This window comes from Leptodactylus fuscus, chromosome 5, assembly GCF_031893055.1.
Source record: "Leptodactylus fuscus isolate aLepFus1 chromosome 5, aLepFus1.hap2, whole genome shotgun sequence".
NCBI classification, from domain to species: Eukaryota; Metazoa; Chordata; class Amphibia; order Anura; family Leptodactylidae; genus Leptodactylus; species Leptodactylus fuscus.
The window spans coordinates 173998358-174017843 of NC_134269.1; the positions used below are offsets into that span (position 1 = coordinate 173998358).

The 19486-nt window shown below is 42.6% G+C and overlaps 1 protein-coding gene across 1 annotated transcript in view; it reads right to left on the bottom strand.

Moving 5' to 3' along the window:
- The window catches only part of DOCK2 (dedicator of cytokinesis 2), a 522773-nt gene that overhangs the window by 340181 nt on the left and 163106 nt on the right, over nucleotides 1–19486 (bottom strand). The window contains exons 23-24 of the mRNA XM_075274736.1: nucleotides 12830–12938; nucleotides 426–496 (exon numbers count right to left, since the gene is read on the bottom strand). Coding sequence (XP_075130837.1) covers nucleotides 426–496; nucleotides 12830–12938 — 180 coding nt within the window. The remainder of the gene's footprint in view (nucleotides 1–425; nucleotides 497–12829; nucleotides 12939–19486) is intronic.

Below are 19486 nucleotides of genomic sequence, written 5' to 3' on the forward strand. Positions count from 1 at the left end.
ATCGCAGTATGTCAATTATATCTATGGAAACGCCGACGACTTCCCCGTACATATAATTGTAACAGAAAGTTTGCGGAGGAAAACGTCGCATTGTGCGTTCCCGCCGCAGCTTTTCCCAGAGCGCTTTATACCTGCGGGTCGTCCTGTGGGGCCTTATCCTAAGATGGGAATATCCGCTTCAATGCTACTTTCCAGGATACGACCAAAATCAGGTTCCGCTATATTTCTACCATTCTGTGAGCAGCGATTTTAGTAATCAAGGTAACTTATTTTTAATTATAGTAATTAATTATAATCTATATCGGTAAATGTATTAACCTTTATAACTGAAAGATTACACAGCGAAGGAGAAGCAGCCGGCTAAACCTGCCTTTTACAACTGACTCCTATGACATTGACAGTAAATAAGATTTATTTATTGTTACCTAAGCAGTCTGGCATCAAACACTGTCTCCACATCTTGTAGAACTGAAGGTAGATATTTCAAAGCAGCAACCTGAAAACACAATAAATCAACACAATGATATTAGCAATTTTATGTTCTCCTGCTGGTCTCCTTTATAACATATTGACATGAAGTAGTGCCAGGAAACTCAATAACAAAGAACACTATTATGTATGTATGAATCAGCAACTTACGCATATACCATAAATGTTTGATAACATCCCATCGATGACTCCTTAAAACAAATAACTAGATCAGCTTTTTATTATTTAAGGCTAAAGCGGATTCTCAAGAATTGGCAATTTTTGGATTACTAACATGAATTTTTTAACACGAAACTGATCATTTGAACATTGAATAAAATAAAGTAATTTATATACTAAGGTTTTTATATATATGTTATATATGGTATGTTTATAAATGACTAGCAATACCCGCGACTTCGTCCAAGACTTCCTCCTTGCGCGACCCACCTGCAGCGCGGCTCTGGCCCCTCCACTATTGCTTTGTGACTGCTGCTACCCCGGCCTCCCTCTTCTCTCCCTGCCGCAAAACCTTGCCTCCCCCCTCCCCCGGATACCCCAGCCTCCCCTCCCAGTTCCCCTGACCCGCCACTACCCACAACCCCGTGCTCCTCACCCCCGCCACCCCAGTCTCCCCTTCCTCCCTCCCGACTCGTATCACGACTACAGCCTCCCCTCCCCATGGCTCCCAGCCGCAACCCTGGTGGCCATTCCCCCCCAAACCCAACTCCCCTGGCGCGACCCTGGCTCCCCCTTCCCGCACTGCCTGACCCTGCCTCCCCCCCCCCTCCCGGCCACGACCCTGCCCCCCCCCACACTGCCGCTACCCTGCTTCCGCCCGCCAACTGCCGCGACACCGGGCCCCTCTTCGGCGACAACGGTTTCCCCCTCTCCACACCCCACTGTCACAACCCCGGTTGCTCGCAATCTATATTTAATTAAAAAAAAAAAAACATTGGCGTGAAGGGTCCGCAGTCGGCCTGAGCTTCCACAGCACCGCCCCTTCCGTCGTATGGTCCAATGTGGTAACAGTGCGCATGGCTGCAATGACAAAATCGCAGGTCCTTCAGCCTCCGCCAGCCATGCTTTCAGGGCTCGCCGTTAGAAAATCCGCCATCCTACGGTGATGTTAATGCACCTATCCTTCTTTCCGGGTGCCATTGGAGGTATATGTGCAATTTCACTGTAATCCGTTGGGGCACTTCGACGTGATTCGGGAACAAACAACCAAATCTACAAACATCCAAACACACAAACTTTCACATTTATAATATTAGTAGGATCATTACAAATGCGTAACCCCCTCCTTGGGTTGTAGCAGTAAATAGATGGCAGGTATGTACCATGACTATCTGTCTGGCATGGGCCAATCTGCTGTAACTAGGGACGGCTGCTTAAATGAACTGCGGCAGCGCTGCTCAAAGGGGAGGGGGAAAAGTGACATGGCTGTTTTCTGGGGAATATGCTGCCAGCAGATAAGCTGAAACAATTCCTTTAACAATAACAAACCAAGACTGATGGATATTCCCATAACTACATGACACTTGGAAAATAATAAATTAATGAATTCATTATATTATTACAGCAACTTCACTAACTATCACCGGCCACAATCCAAAGGGTGAACAAACTAAAATGTAACTATTATTATAATAAAGTTTATGTTTTATTGCAAATGGCCAAAAGGTTTTCTGGAAAAGCTATTCGTATCTTACCCTTAGATGTGGTCTCCGCCGTGCCGTTCCTCAGAATTACCAGTTTTTACCGGTATGCAAATGAGTTCTCTTGCAGAGATGAGGGCGTCCCCACCGCTGCCAGAGAAGTGTCTCCAAGCGCTGCCTCCTTCTTCGTCTGCTGCATCATCTTCAATGTCTTCTTCTGGCGCAGGCTTGTAACTTCTAGCAGAGCAGACTGCGCAGGCGCACAAGTCCCAGGAAAATGGTCGCTTACACAGTATAGTTAGCATCCATTTTCCCATGGCCTGTGTGCCTGTGCAGTCTGCTCTGCTCTGCTAGAAGTTATGAGCCTGCACCGGAAGACATTGAAGATGAAGCGGCGGATGAAGAAGGAGTCGATGCTTGGAGACACTTCTCTGGCAGCGGTGGGGACGCCCTCATCTCTGTTTGAGTGCTGGGGCCCACCCCCATCGGTGCAGGAGAACTCATTTGCATACCGGTAAAAAATGGTATTTGTAAGGAGACCACATCTAAAGGTAAGAGACGAATAGCCTTTCTAAAGGCTATTCCGACATCTTATCCACAAAAAAAAAAAAAATGTTTAAATGGTAGAATCCCTTTAAAAATATATATATATATATATATATATATATATATATATATATATATATATATATATATATTTACCCATATATTGATAATCCAGTGGCGTTACATTTCACCTCTTCCCGAAATGGAATGTCATAATTACTCTCTCCCCACCATTCCAATCAATACTTACCTAGCCTTTCTTTGAACAGCTCCTCCCCTCTTCCTCTCTGCTAGTAGCGGGCAGAATAGGTTAGCTAGGGAGATAGGGGGAGGGTGGGAGGGTCTAGTAATGGGCAGGATCACTAGAATAGGGAGAAGGGGAGAGTGGGAGGGGCTAGTAATGGGCTGTATAGCTTAGCTAATGAGACAGGGAGGGGGAGCTTAACAGAGTGATAGAGGAGGGGGGTTGAGTGAGATGGAATTAGTGAAGAAGCTACACATCAGGAAGTTACAAATGCAGAGAATGCAAGCAGCAACCAGAAACACCCAGAAATCATTCCAAACACTGCTAAAGGTATATGGGTGTACTTATTAACCCATTAATAGCATTAACAGACCTTTAAAAAAAGATTTTCTGCCTGGAAAACCCCTTTAACAATAAGTAATTCATAATCATTTTTTAATAATCTGCTAGAAAAAAAAAATCAGGAGTCAGAATGGCTACATGGCTGGTTCATGACTATGATGCTTTGTATTTTGGCCTCCCCAGTAGCTGTTCTGTGCTCATATCCAGATTCCAGGGGTAAAACTACCAAAGACTGGGCACCATAGCAAACTTTTAGCTTGGGCCCCACAGCACAGCATAGCTTTTTGGTGTAGAATTTCAACTTGTATATCCCCTCTTAGTTGCCCATACTTGAGCAAATTTTTTATCACAATAGATTTAAACTTCAATGGTCATATTTATAGTGGTCAGAGCTCTCTTTTTTTTGATACAGAGCTCAGTATATATTTTTTAAAGCTAACCCTAGTGGTGGTGCTTAGGTATTGCTGCATTGTATCTAAAATTCTAAAGAAATTCTGTTGGAATCTAAAATGTGTACTTTTTATTTTGTAGATTGTGAGCCCCATATAGGTATCACAATGTACTTTTTTTCCCCTATTAGTATGTCTTTGTAGAATGGGAGGAGATCCACGCAAACACAGAGAGAACATACAAACTCCTTGCAGATATTGTTCATGGCGAGATTTGAACCCAGAACGCCAGCGCTGCAAGGCTAACCACTGAACCACCGTGTTACCCTACAATTTGTACCTTTTATGCAAGACCGTGTATGTCCATGGTTTCAGTAGTTGTGCAATACTTCAGTCCTGCTACTTCCTTTCATACGTCTCCTTCATTAGACTATTTGTTACACAGTATGAAGTATTGAATACAGCATCTCTTTTATAACAGTCAAAGATACATTTCAGAAAGTGAGTTGGCATGCTCGATTTTGGAGGAGACGATCCTTTCATCTTCCAGACAGTAAATGATACGTTTTCCTGGAGAATATTTCACGTTATTTCAGGCTATTACAGGCATTTTTCTGCAGTTATCGTTTCCTTCGTTAAGGTCACAAAGTGATTATAAAAAACTTTTTAGAAAATTGTTAAATAAAAGAATGTATTGCGTCAAACCAGTCAAGCAAACTCTTATGGGTCAGCAATCACTTTCATTGCTCCGCAGTCATACAAGGCAAACAAAAATGAAGACTTTTAAAGCCGGCGTAATTCACAAAATAAAGGAACACTAACAACAAGATGGCTAAAAGAATAGCTCAGATACAATAGGAATGAGGAATAGATGAAACGACAGTAACATTTTAGAACTTATTTTAGATTACATTTACCTATTTGTAAGATCCCTGACAATTTCTATTATGACTCTGCTGATTCATACGCATGGACCGGTGAGGTCAGAGGCTGCTTGGGAGTCATCTACTGAAATACTGATAATGGCAGCGCACCATGCCAAAGAGAACTGAGCAGCATGATCTAATGTCACCTAGGAGTTTGTTTAGGAAATTGCAACACCGAGAAGAAAAACCTATGATGATGGAAATCAAAGGATCGATAGCAAATGTTGGGATACATTTCAAATACAGTATAGGGAATGAGCACCAGGCGCAGACATACATGCACTTACACACCTTGGCATATCATCAGTGGGGATATTAATACTTATCTGGGGAAGGTTATGCGACACTAAATCTACTTGGCCATACAAACCATCAAGATTGGTTAGTGGCAACTTCCTTTGCAGTTGGTGACCAATGACATCCCAGATGTGTTCAATGGGATGTCCAGAGATGTTGCAGGTCATAGTAGCACATTTAGGTCATGCAGGCTGCTAGCAGTAGCAACATGTGGCCTATTCTATTAATACATGGCTTCTAGGACACTTTGGTTTCATGACCAAATGACCTGGAATGAAGATTGGAGAGGTCCAGCTGCCATTATGCCACTCCCGACCATAATCACATGCGCAGGACCAGGGTGAGGTTCCATTGTGGAGGCATCTTCCTGGTATTACCCACATGGTCTAACTATCAATGCACCTCAGACAAAAGTGGGACTCATTCCCGAGAGGACTGACCTCCATTCCAGCCTCTGTTGCCATCTTGCCATGCACCATGATATCCTTGAAGAGCGACGGCATGAATCCAATGGAATACCTATAGCCCAATATTGTGCAAACACTTGCTACTTCCTCAATGGAGTCTGTATCTTCTCCCCATGTTTCTGTGGGTTTCCTCCAGGTACTCTGTTCTCCTCCCACACCCCAAGGACATACTGATATGGAATTTAGATTGTGAGCCCTATATGGGACAGTGACTGATAACATCTATAAAATGCAGGGGAATATTTTCACTATATAAATAAGGGAACTAAAGAAGCATGGTGTAGAGCAAATAGTGGTGTATTGCTGTATTTTTCCTGTAATGCGGGTTTGACCTCTTGGCTACTTGCGAGAATAAATGTCTTCACTTTTTATATTTAAGGGATAAATATTATATTCATTACATCCACCAGGAAGTATATATTGAATTATTTTCTACCTCACTGGCTAGACTAATATCGTTACCATTGATTATGTGTTTAGGTAAGAAGATTAGAAGTAACAACAAGTAAAAAGAACAAGAAATTGGACAATCTATAGTGACCACATCATTGAGAAAAATTCATAAAAAAGTAAATGGTCAAGTACACAAATATCTGTCCGAGCAGCAGTTTGTGAGTGCAGTTCACTGACTCTGCTCAGCGACAATATTTCTGCTCCATCTGGTTTTCAGATACAAGGCTGCATTAGCACATAGATGTGTGTGTATAAAATGTATGCAAATCTGTTTTCCAAGATGTAAATAAGAAAACAGTGCCTCTGTTTGCTGCCCTCTAGGGGTAGCCCTCTTAAACATCATGCTTCACTTTTTCAACAAGTCTATTGCTATGATGCGAGGTTTGGCATATCCTCTCATCATAGCAATAGGCTTGTTGAAAAAAAAGTCATGCATGATGTTTAAGAGGGCTACCCCTAGAGGGCAGCACAGAGGCACTGTTTTCTTATTCACATCTTGGAAAACAGATTTGAATATTTTTCCCATAATCCCCCAGTGGAGCGAAAAAGGCTTTGTAAGACTCCATACGCCTATGAAGGTGCACCCTCACTAAGCAGTGATATTATCCCTATAAAATGTATGTACACATATTTCATTTACACTAATAAGTTTTATACTATAAAAAGAAGTTTGACATGGGCATAAAACATGGTACTCATTAAAGTGCTCCTCTGCCCAAATATTTACGCTTCCATACATGCGCAGTATTTCACTGGCTAGAGCAGCAGTCAGTATTATATTAGACAGTCCATGTCCTAGTTTATGAAATCTGTGCCTTGGATGATACTGTACTAAGGACAACATCTGCAAGGAGTTTGTATGTTCTCCTTACAGCACTACTGTAATGCTGAAGACTGATGCTGCCCTCTACTGGTGGCAGTAGATTTCTGAGGTTGGTACTGTACTGTACCTTGCCCCCTACCATCAGCAAGACCTGAATCAGTGCAAGACTCTGCCGCTGCCCCTCAGGAGCTACCTGAGGCAAAAGGCTCATCTTGCCTCATGGCAGATGCAGCCCAAACTGTATATGTTGGTGATATTTAACATTATTGTGGTTTGTGTGGCTATGTGTATCTGTTTACATGCACATATCTATATAAGTGAAATTCATTCATTGATAAAAAAAAAATATCCTTTGCATTCCCATTTGCCATATAAGACGATACCAGTGTATACTACAGTGTAAACTTGAAGAGGTGAACATTACAGTAACATATTTAGCTTTGGCCTGGGAACTTTACTCCTCTGTAAGCAAAGACATCAACCTATAGAACAATCAATCCTGTTCCCTGGCAAATGTTCTCCAAGTGACATAAGTGTAAAAACTCATTTATTTCTTTATCTGTATTGTTGAAATCACTGGGAGAAGACTGAAAAATTGCATAAGTAATGCAAACTGTTGCCAACCAATTTCATTTTGTGCACCAGTTGTCCGGTCCACTCAATAAATTGTTCAGTAACCTTCAGTCTAAGAAAACCAACCCTGAGGGAATAAATGGAAAGTGGTGAACTTTGGCATTACTTTGAATTAAAAAAAAATAAATTTGTACAAAAAAGACAAAACTAAACATAAACATTCATGTGCATAAGCATGCCAAACTTTTTCTGACAAATTATGGCTGATAGATCACTTAAAGGGATTCTATCATTAAAATTGTATTTTTTCTGCCTACCACATAGAAATAGCCTTAAGAAAGGCTATTCTTCTCCTACCTTTAGATGTCTTCTTTGGGCTGCCATTCGGTAGAAATCCCGGTCGTCGGTATGCAAATGAGTTCTTTTGCAGCACTGGGGGTGGTCCCCAGCGCTCAAACAGCACTTGGGGCATCCTCAATGCTGTGAGAGAACTCTCCAGCGCCTCCTCCATCTTCGTCTTGAACGGCCTCTCTTTGCTTCTTCTTCCGGCACTGGGTTCAAACTGTGCATGCCCGCCGGCCACAAGAAAATGGCCGCTTACACTTACTATGTAAGCAGCCATTTTCTTGTGGCTGGCGGGCATGTGCAGTCGGCTTTGCCTAAGTCCCAACGCCTACAAGTTTGTACCCAGCTCCAGAATAAGACGCAAAGAGAGGCCGTTCCAGGCGAAGATGGAGGCGGTGCTGGAGATTTCTCTCGCAACATTGGGGACGCCCCCAGTGCTGTTTGAGCGCTGGGGCCCACCCCCAGTGCTGCAAGAGAATCATTTACATACCAACGAAAACCAGGATTTCTACCGAACGGCGGCCTGGAGAAGACATTTAAAGGTAGGAGAAGAATAGCCTTTCTTAAGACTATTCCTACGTGTCAACAAGAAAAAATTTGATTTTAATGGTAGAATCCCTTTAACCATGCATTAGCTCTATCTTACTAAAACGCATAATGTCCTTCTAACTCTTATTCTAGTCCCCGTGCCAGACTTTTAACATTCAGACTCATTTATTGCAACGTCTTTATCCCTAAATATCTCGCAGGACTTTAAATACAGCAGATATATTTGAATTTTCGCATTTATTGGAAAGTTGTTAAAAATAAAGCATTAAAAGATTCAAAGGTCCCTGAAAATAATAATTACATTGAGATTATCCACGAAAAGACATTTCTTTAATTTTTAATGATAAACTACTATTTTGTTCACAGATGCCTTGGAAGGTTTAAGTATCAATTTTTAAATATGTTACTTTCTAAAAAACATTTATATTTAATATTTTATCAATTTTTCATAAAATGCAGCAAATGCTGACTTATTTCATTTCTTTTTACTACACCCTGGATAGATTATCATCCATATAACAGTGTTTTATTGCATCATTAAAACTATAGCAGTCCCCGTAGAATCCCTCATACCTTGTGAATATGCATTTCGGCTTCTTAAAATGGAAGATCTGGTCATTTACAATACAGTGTAAGATGTGCAAACCTTATAGATATTTTACAGCGAGTAACCTCTGCTGACCACGATAAACCAATACCGTTCGCGTATTACATGGTTGCCCCTCAGTACTGATCACAGCGCTTTATGGGTTAATTGGGATATCCGTTTTCTCTGGCATCAGTGATAAAGTATGGCTGCCACTGACAGCAATCCTCCCACCAGTAATAATGTGGGCCGACCTTAAAGCAGTGAAGTTTATGTGTGCCATAAAGCGCAGGACCTGGATTTATGTTTTCTATTAACCCCTTACTACCCTATGTCATACATGTTTTTGCTTCAAGATATGCCCCTGTAATCAATTTAGGGAGGTGACTGTAATCCATGCCCATACTCTCAAAATGATGGTCAAAGAGAATACATTTTTCTGTTTAACCCTTATTGTACTTTGAGCAATACTGAAAGGTCAATTATATATCATCATAGACTATACATGAATGGACCAAGTCTGCTAAGTTCCTCAGATGTTAAAGGGATTCTATCATTAAAATCACATTTTTTCTCGATCACACGTAGTAATAGCCTTAAGAAAGGCTATTCTTCTCCTACCTTTAGATGTATTCTCCGCGCCGCCGTTTGGTAGAAATCCCGGTTTTCGCCGGTATGCAAATTAGTTCTCTCGCAGCACTGGGGGCGTGCCCCAGCGCTCAAACAGCACTGGGGGCATCCCCAATGCTGCAAGAGAAATCTCCAGCACCGCCTCCATCATCTTCAGGAACGGCCTCTCCCTGCGTCTTCTTCTGGAGCTGGGTTCAAACTTCTACGCATGCGCAGTCGGCTCTTCCATCAGGCCTCGGGTAGAGCCGACTGCGCATGCCCGCCCGATGTAAGCGGCCATTTTCTTGTGGCCACTTACACAGTAAGCTGGGACAAGCGGCCACAAAAAAATAGCCGTGCGCATGTGAAGTCGGCTCTGCCCGAGTCCCGATGGACGTTTGAACCCAGCTCTGGAAGAAGATGCGCAGAGAGGCCGTTCCTGAAGAAGATGGAGGTGTTGCTGGAAATTTCTCTCGCAGCATTGGGGACCGCCCTCAGCTCTGTGAGAGAACTCATTTGCATACCGGCGAAAACCGGGATTTCTACCAAACGGCGGCATGGAAAAGGCATCTAAAGGTAGGAGAAGAATAGCCTTTCTTAAGGCTATTCCTACGTGTGATCGAGAAAAAAATAGATTTTAATGATAGAATCCCTTTAAATAGACACTGCTGTTTCCCCAAACTTTGCATAAACAATTACTAGACTTGATTCTAAGCTACTTTCTTTTATATATTAGCAGAGACAAATGTATTTTTCTACTCTTATTAGGTTGTTCCCCTGCTTCACTCCCTCTGCTAAAGCAACCACCACTTGATATATTGTATAAACAAGTCTATAGACAGAAGGCAGAAAAAGAAGAAGAGAAGTGAAGAAACCCAGGCTAAGGCTGAGGCCACACATTGCGGGAACACAGCTTATTTCTTTGCAGATTTTATTGCAGTTTTTTGAGCCGAAGTCAAGAACGGCTACAAAAGGAATGGGAAATATATAGGAAGCTCTTAGGGTCCATTCACACAGTGGAAAATGGTGTGAATTTCCTCCCTGTGAATGGACCCTTATACTTCTACGTAGTGCTCAATCCATTACTAGATTTGGCCCAAATAAAAAAAAGCAGTAAAATCTGCAACAAAAAAAGCTGAGTTTCCACAACGTGAGGCCTCAGCCTTAGCCTGCTTTCACATTCATTTTGCATGATATAAGAACATGAGACATTGTACATTCCAGAGTATTTCATTGTGTGTGATCCATGTGTCATCCAGTTTTTTAATTTTTTTGCTTTCGCTTTGAATATCACCTAGCACTGAAAAGGACTGCACATGGGGAGCGCACTGATAACACCCATGTGCGGTCCATAATTCATACAACTATAGACTTGAATGACACATAGTAGTGAATAGAGAAAAAAAATAGTACATGCCATGATTTTCTCAGTGAAAAAAGACTCCATTGACTGGAATGGATCCATGTGCTGTTTATGTGCTTTTTGGCCCACATAGTGCAAGGACAAAAAAGTAGTGTAAAGGGCTCTAAGGGCTCGTTCACATGGTGTAACGTGCCGCGTGATGTGGCACGTGTACGCCGCGTGACCCTTTGCGTGCCGTACACGCTCCCATTCATTTCAATGGGAGCGGGGATCGTATGCGCCTCGCTAGTTTGCGGCCGTGAATAAATGCACGGGAAATGAATGGGAGCGTGTACGGCATGCAAAGGGTCACGCGGCGTACACGTGCCACATCACGCGGCACGTTACACCGTGTGAACGAGCCCTTAGACTGATGCTACAAAAGAATGAAAGGTTTCTATTACAATCTAAGAACTTAATTCACATAATTACAAGTTAGTCCTTCTCTATATATGTCCTGCATGGTCCTGGGGCTGTTTCTGAGTATGACAGTGAGACAATTGTAGAACTGATTCCTCCTCTCCCCACTGTGTGTAGTGTATGTCTCCACCCACCAACAAAGAGAGCAACACAAACTACAGATGTAGAAGGGAGAAGTGCTAAATAATGGAAAAATCATGTAATCACCAGATATTATTTTATTCCTCATGTATCAACACCAGACAACTTGTCCTGAAGTCATACAAAATGACAGGTACAATTTAATTAATGAAAAACCATTAAACAATTAAAATTGTGTACCTCTCATACCTCACACTGTATTGTATATAATATCCAATCCCACATTCTGACCTTTGTTGGATTGGAGGTGATAAATATCCTTACAAAGATATATCATTTGGCTGAAAAAAGACTTATGTCCATCACGTTCAACCAAACAATGGGAAAGGGCATGACTAAAGAACATGTTCATTGTCACATGACTGCAACGGCCAATCACTGCCCTCAGACTGCAGATCAATCACTGCCCTCAGACTGCAGACCAATCACTGCCCTCAGACTGCAGACCAATCACTGCCCTCAGACTGCAGACCAATCACTGCCCTCAGACTACAGACCAATCACTGCCCTCAGACTACAGACCAATCACTGCCCTCAGACTGCAGATCAATCACTGCCCTCAGACTGCAGACCAATCACTGCCCTCAGACTGCAGACCAATCACTGCCCTCAGACTGCAGACCAATCACTGCCCTCAGACTGCAGACCAATCACTGCCCTCAGACTGCAGACCAATCACTGCCCTCAGACTGCAGACCAATCACTGCCCTCAGACTACAGACCAATCACTGCCCTCAGACTGCAGACCAATCACTGCCCTCAGACTGCAGACCAATCACTGCCCTCAGACTGCAGACCAATCACTGCCCTCAGACTGCAGACCAATCACTGCCCTCAGACTACAGACCAATCACTGCCCTCAGACTGCAGACCAATCACTGCCCTCAGACTGCAGACCAATCACTGCCCTCAGACTGCAGATCAATCACTGCCCTCAGACTGCAGACCAATCACTGCCCTCAGACTGCAGACCAATCACTGCCCTCAGACTGCAGACCAATCACTGCCCTCAGACTGCAGACCAATCACTGCCCTCAGACTGCAGATCAATCACTGCCCTCAGACTGCAGACCAATCACTGCCCTCAGACTGCAGACCAATCACTGCCCTCAGACTGCAGACCAATCACTGCCCTCAGACTGCAGACCAATCACTGCCCTCAGACTGCAGACCAATCACTGCCCTCAGACTGCAGACCAATCACTGCCCTCAGACTACAGACCAATCACTGCCCTCAGACTGCAGACCAATCACTGCCCTCAGACTGCAGACCAATCACTGCCCTCAGACTGCAGACCAATTACTGCTGTCAGTAACTGAGATGATGAACAAAACATCATCACTTCCATTCCAGTAAAGTCCACAAATGGTGAGGACCAATGCTGTTTCGGACACTTGGAAAGGGAAATGTTTTTTTATTTCCTTACTTTACATAATTTCTTACCCTTTAATGTAAAGTTAGACAATGGTTTAAGGGTTGAATAGAAAGGTAATATCTCAATGTTTAGCTTTTCCTGTACGTCAAAGACCATTATCTCAAGATATAGCACAAGCCTTGTATGCAGATACAATAATTATATACACAGACCTGTAGTAGGATTGTAGTCTTGTGTTCGCTCTTCATCAGGTGATTTATAGACTCGAAAAGTTTTCTCATTGACTCTTCAAATTCTGTCTGCTCTTTGCCTTCATAGAGCCTATAAAACAATGCAAAGTGAAAAATAATATCTACAAGTTCAAACATGAAATGATAACGGAAACTTTCCAAATCACTCTTCATAGTTGCATCTTGGTTTCCACTATAATTTATTGATCTTACTTACTCCGCGGACTTTCTGTTACAATTAGACCTATGTGGAAACCACCGGCCTTTCCATAGGTATAATTGGCATGCTGTGATTTCCAAAACCGTACCGGTTTTAGAAATTGCAGCGTGTCTGCACAGCGATTTTTATCGCAAAGTGGGCATGGGATTCGCTAGAGTTAGCCCGATGAAGTAGAGCTGAATGTGTGTGCTAAGCACACACATTCAGCACTGCTTCATCACGCCAATACAATGCATTAGCCAGTGCTGATTGGCCAGAGTACGGAATTCGGCCAATCAGCGCTGGCTCTGCTGGAGGAGGCGGAGTCTAAGATCGCTCCACACCAGTCTCCATTCAGGTCCAACCTTAGACTCCGCCTCCTCCGGCAGAGCCAGCGCTGATTGGCCGAAGGCTGGCCAATGCATTCCTATGCGAATGCAGACTTAGCAGTGCTGAGTCAGTTTTGCTCAACTACACATCTGATGCACACTCGGCACTGCTACATCAGATGTAGCAATCTGATGTAGCAGAGCCGAGGGTGCACTAGAACCCCTGTGCAAACTCAGTTCACGCTAATAGAATGCATTGGCCAGCGCTGATTGGCCAATGCATTCTATTAGCCCGATGAAGTAGAGCTGAATGTGTGTGCTAAGCACACTCATTCAGCACTGCTTCATCACGCCAATACAATGCATTAGCCAGTGCTGATTGGCCAGAGTACGGAATTCGGCCAATCAGCGCTGGCCAATGCATTCTATTAGCCCGATGAAGTAGAGCTGAATGTGTGTGCTAAGCACACACATTCAGCACTGCTTCATCACGCCAATACAATGCATTAGCCAGTGCTGATTGGCCAGAGTACGGAATTCGGCCAATCAGCGCTGGCTCTGCTGGAGGAGGCGGAGTCTAAGGTCGGACCTGAATGGAGACTGGTGTGGAGCGATCTTAGACTCCGCCTCCTCCAGCAGAGCCAGCGCTGATTGGCCGAATTCCGTACTCTGGCCAATCAGCACTGGCTAATGCATTGTATTGGCGTGCTGAATGTGTGTGCGAGGGTGCGCTTGAACCCTTGTGCAGCCTCGGCTCTGCTACATCAGAGCCGAGGGTGCGCTTGAACCCTTGTGCACACTCTGCTTCATCAAGCTAATAGAATGCATTGGCCAGCACTGATTGGCCAGAGTACGGAATTCGGCCAATCAGCGCTGGCCAATGCATCCCTATGGGAAAAAGTTTATCTCACAAAAATCACAATTACACACCCGATAGAGCCCCAAAAAGTTATTTTTAATAACATTCCCCCCTAAATAAAGGTTATCCCTAGCTATCCCTGCCTGTACAGCTATCCCTGTCTCATAGTCACAAAGTTCACATTCTCATATGACCCGGATTTGAAATCCACTATTCGTCTAAAATGGAGGTCACCTGTTTTCGGCAGCCAATGACTTTTTCCAATTTTTTTCAATGCCCCCGGTGTCGTAGTTCCTGTCCCATCGAATTTTGGCGCACTTTACCACGTGGTGTTCGATTCGATTCGAACATGGCGAACACCCTGATATCCGATCGAACATGTGTTCGATAGAACACTGTTCGCTCATCTCTAACTACTAGTACTACTTTAGTACACTGTTTAGTACTTCTCTGTTGTTTGTTCCCCCAATGGACCCAAACAATGGAAACTCAACACCAATGTGAATCTAGTTTCATATAGTCCACAGTGCAGAAACAATGACTTTGTCGCCTCAATGGTGCCCATAGGGTTTCACTGAAGTATTTAACCACTTCCAGACCACCCATAGACTATACACGTCTGGGAAGTGGTTGCCTAGTTCTGACTGGACGTACCTGTACGTCCAGTCAGAACACAGCAGCTGCAAGGAGATCGTGCAGCTGCTTTCACTAGGAGCCGGCTGTAACTTCAGCCGAAGCTCCCAGAGAGATGGCAGGGAAGATTTATTACCTCCTCTGCTATCTCGATCACTGTGTATACAGTGCTCAATGAGCGCTGTATACACGGCTATGGACGCAGCCATAATTCAGCTGCCCTCTGACCCGGCAGACACGTGATCCGCCGGGAGCAGTGTCCTGCCAGAGCTGCTGGGTCCTACAGGACCCCAGATCAGCTCTGTATACTGTGTATACAGTGTGCAGGAGTCTGTATTTCTCCTGTAACTGAGGTTAAATGTACCAGCCCCAGTTATAGGAGAAATCAGCCTCAAGTACAAAAAAAAAAGTGATCAGATGTCCCCAAAGGTCTCTTATCACCTTATGGGGGCACAATCTGGGAAAAAAAATAAAATAAAAATATAATAATAAAAAAGTAAAAAAAAAAATGTAAATAAAATAATAATAAAAAATAAATAAATAATACGCTAATAAAATGCCGTTATTAAAGGTTATAGCCCCACCCCCGACGACACCATACAAAATAAAAATTACCGTAACGGAGAGGAAAAACTATATTATAAAGTTTTTCAGTGACACTTTGTGTTATTAAATAAAAAAAATTATAAATTGAAAACCAGACACAATTTCCCTCCTATTTTGTTTATATTTTCCTGGATATAAAAAATTTTTTAAAAAAATTGAAAATAAAAATAACATAAAACTAAAGCCCTATGTGTCCCCGAAAAAAGACACAAAAATTAGTTGACTAAGACATACGGGAAAAATTTTACAGACCTCAAAACCGCACATACAAAATAAACCTAAAATGTGTCTGGTCCTGGACCACAAATTGGCCCGGTACTGAAGTGGTTAAAGTGTATTTCCAATTATAAAACAACTTTACATAAATGAATAGTACAGATGAATATAAGAAACTTTGTATTATAAATTATTAAAGAAATAAGTTTCCTTCTCCACTTATTGGGCTGTTTTCCTCCTCCTTATCTTCACTCACACTGTTTATTTGTTTAGGATCCTTCTCTGTATTCACCTTGCATACAAAAGTCTATGACGGGGAAAGAGGGGGGAAGGCTGTCAATGGATTTATTAGCTCATTCTGTGCAGTGGTAGAGTCAGACTGATAAAAACAGAAGGACATATATTTCTTTAATATGCTAAATATACTGTATTGCATATTTTCTTATATTTACCTCCACTATGAACTTATATAAAGTTACTTTATAATTGGAGATTTGCTTTAAGCAATACATGACAAAGGAAGTAAAAAATTAACGAGGCAAAATCGCATAACAAAATTCAGGTTCAATGAGCTTCCAGTCCACACAGTGCTAAAAGTCTGATACTTAATGTATAACACCATTTACACCACACATTTTGGCAATTGTTGAAATGTCTAGTACCAGTTTCCATTTCCTATCACTGAACACCACAGATTGAGAAAAAGTAACATCAGTGTTTTGGTTGGCGATTTGGTCGTGATGTGCTAACCACAAGTGAGTCAAAAAAACACAGAACAGGTGTAAAGCCTTCCATGACGACTAGTTCACATCCACATCAGTAATCTGTTTGGGGGACTACCGAATGCAATAGCAAGCGGTGTGCAGTTAAAGCACACGGACCCCATAGACTATAATGGGTTCCGTGTGCTTTCCGCACCCTTTCTGCACGAGCCATGCAGACAGGAAAGTAGATTGTGAACTACTTTTCTGTCCACATGTTCCGTGCAGAGACGGTGCGGAAAGCACATGGACCCCATTATAGTCTATGGGGTCCGTGTGCTTTCACTGCACACCACTTGCCAATGTGTTCGGTAGTCCATTCGGGGGGATCCCCATGCAGACTCTCCCGAATGGATTACCGACGCAGATGTGAACATGGCCTTGGGGCCTAAGCATACGACCATGTGCTAGTTCAATGTGCTATCCAGGTTTTTCCCTGATAGCACACTGACCCATTCATTTCTACGGGTCCATGCACACAACTGTGATTTCCAAGGATCCGTGCTGTTCCCACAAAACTCAATACAGGTCCTATTCCTGTATGGCTTTTCAGCTGTGCTCACTGGCCCCAATGAACGGGGCTGCGAAAGCAAGGCACATGAATATGCCAGTCATGTGCATGAGCCCTCATACCTAACCTCTGTGTTGTCTCCACTCCTGTTTTTTGTTCACAATTTCTGGTGCAATACGCTGACCCCAAATCAAGTAAATATGGTTTAATCATAGCGAGAGCTTTCATGCTCAGTAATTGAAGTGCTAGTTAGATGTAAACTACTGGAGCCGAATACAGATTCACTATCAAATTACAAACCATTTGCCGGAAGTGATACAACAGTCATAACTCTTAAAGTAAAGTCAGGTCTGCTGTTAGACTCATACTGTAAAACTACGCTTTCAGTGGTAATAAATCTCTCTAAACTGCCAAAAATCTTGGCAGCGCCTCGATACAGCGAGATATAAAAAGAAATATATGCGCTTTTTTCCCCCCTTTTAAGGCCTAAGCTCTTTCTGCTCTCAGTTTCTTACCTCGGTGATAAATGAACCGGTTCATGGATTCTCTCTGTCATTTAAATAATAAAAAAAAAAATTCTGTGTCCTGATATTATGTCTGGTGTAAAATCTTCCCGATGCAGTCACCATCAGCAGAATAATCTGCACAGTATATGTTTATTTATTGCATTCCCTTCTTTTTCTTATGGCCTTTGCCATGCGGCAAATAATATTAAACATTGATGCCGCTATTCTCGCAAAAGAATCAATATGTGCTATGAAATGGGAACAATCCTTTCAGAAGAGAGCTGAGATTATAGAATACCAAAATGGCTTCGACAGTATTAACCCCTCATACACTGCAGTATATAGATATATTGTGGCTCGGTTACTATATATAAAGTAAATATGCAATGTCCATATGTAATGTCCCGCTTAGGTTTTGGCGTATAAGGAGAACATACCCCAAATAAGCCGCACATGATCTGGGTGACCTTAGCTAAGGTTCACGCGCTAGACATATTAAAATACAGACGTAGGCTGGACTATTTACTTCCTGACTTCAGTTTTCAGTTCTATTCACCTTTCCCAGTAAATTGCTACAAGAATCTGTTAGAATGGACCAACTCCTGTCTGGAACTTACTCAGCTGTAACAAATACATTTTTTCCATTGCTCTGAAAAATATGGATGAATGAGACTGCAAACTGAAGGCAAACAGTAATTTGGTATTAGAAAGTAAACCCAGAAGATATTATTATATAAAAATAACTTCAGAAAAAGAATGAAATGAAAAAAAAAAAAAGAAAATCCAAATCTAAATATATAACAATGCATAAATATAGATTGTAAGCCCTCGCGGGCAGGGCCCTCTACCCCACTGTGCCAGTCAGTCATTGTTAGTATTATATCTACCTGTATATTCTGTGTATTGTATGTAACCCCCAAATGTAAAGCACCATGGAATTAATGGTGCTATATAAATAAATAATAATAATAAATAATAATAAAAATATAAATTGTATTGGTAAGATATTCTGGAAATTAGGGCGGTGGAGTTTTGAGTAGGGTCAGAAAAAAATTATTACGTAAGCTACCGTAGTCTTAATAAATGGCGCAACTGGTGCAAGGAACACTGTAGAGGGGATGGTCAACTGACATTACTTTTAATAAATTATTAATATTGAAAAATTAAGTTTGTTGCATATTTCATTTCATATGGGTTCAATCAGTAGTTTATTTTTTAACAAATTAGAGGATCTTAGGGAGTTCACACATAGTTGAGGCGGAATTGGCCTCAAAATCCTGACCAAAAAGACGGCTCCCTTTGAAATCAATGGGTACCGGTCAGTTCTTTTTTTAGGGAGCTGTTTGTTGCTGGAAAAAAGAAGCGACATGCTCACTCTTCAGGCCGATTCGCCTTGTGAATCCACCTGAAGACACTCCCTCCTCCCAACTAGGTCTATTCATTGGGCCTAATCCAGGGTTCAGTCAACAACACAATGCCGGTGCACTGCATCGGCATCAAGTTGCAGCTGCCCATTTTTTGGTCCGGAAACTGAGGCGGCCTCCGCCTCAGTTTCCTGACCAAAAAATCCCATGTGAACCCAGTCTAAGGGTAAGTTCATACGGGGTTTTTTTTGGTCCAGAACCTGAGGCGGAGGCCACCTCAGGTTCCGGACCAATAACTGGGTAGCCGCGACTGAAAGCCGGTGCACTGTACTGGCATCCAGCCGCACACTCCACTCCAGATTAAGCCCAATGAATGGACCTAGTTGGGAGGAGGGTGTGTCTTCAGGCCAAATCACAAGGCGAAACTGCCTGAAGAATGAGCATCTTGCTTCTTTTTTTCCAGGAGCCAGAAGAAATGGCTCCCAGAAAAAAAGACTTGAGCGGCTCCCATTGATCTCAATGGGAGCCGACTTTTTAATCAGTATTTTTAGGCGGATACGGCCTCAAAATCGTGACCAAAAATCCCCGTCTGAACTTACGCTTATGACTCTGTCTGACCATGGCTGTCAGAGCAGGAGTTGAACCATGGAGTCAG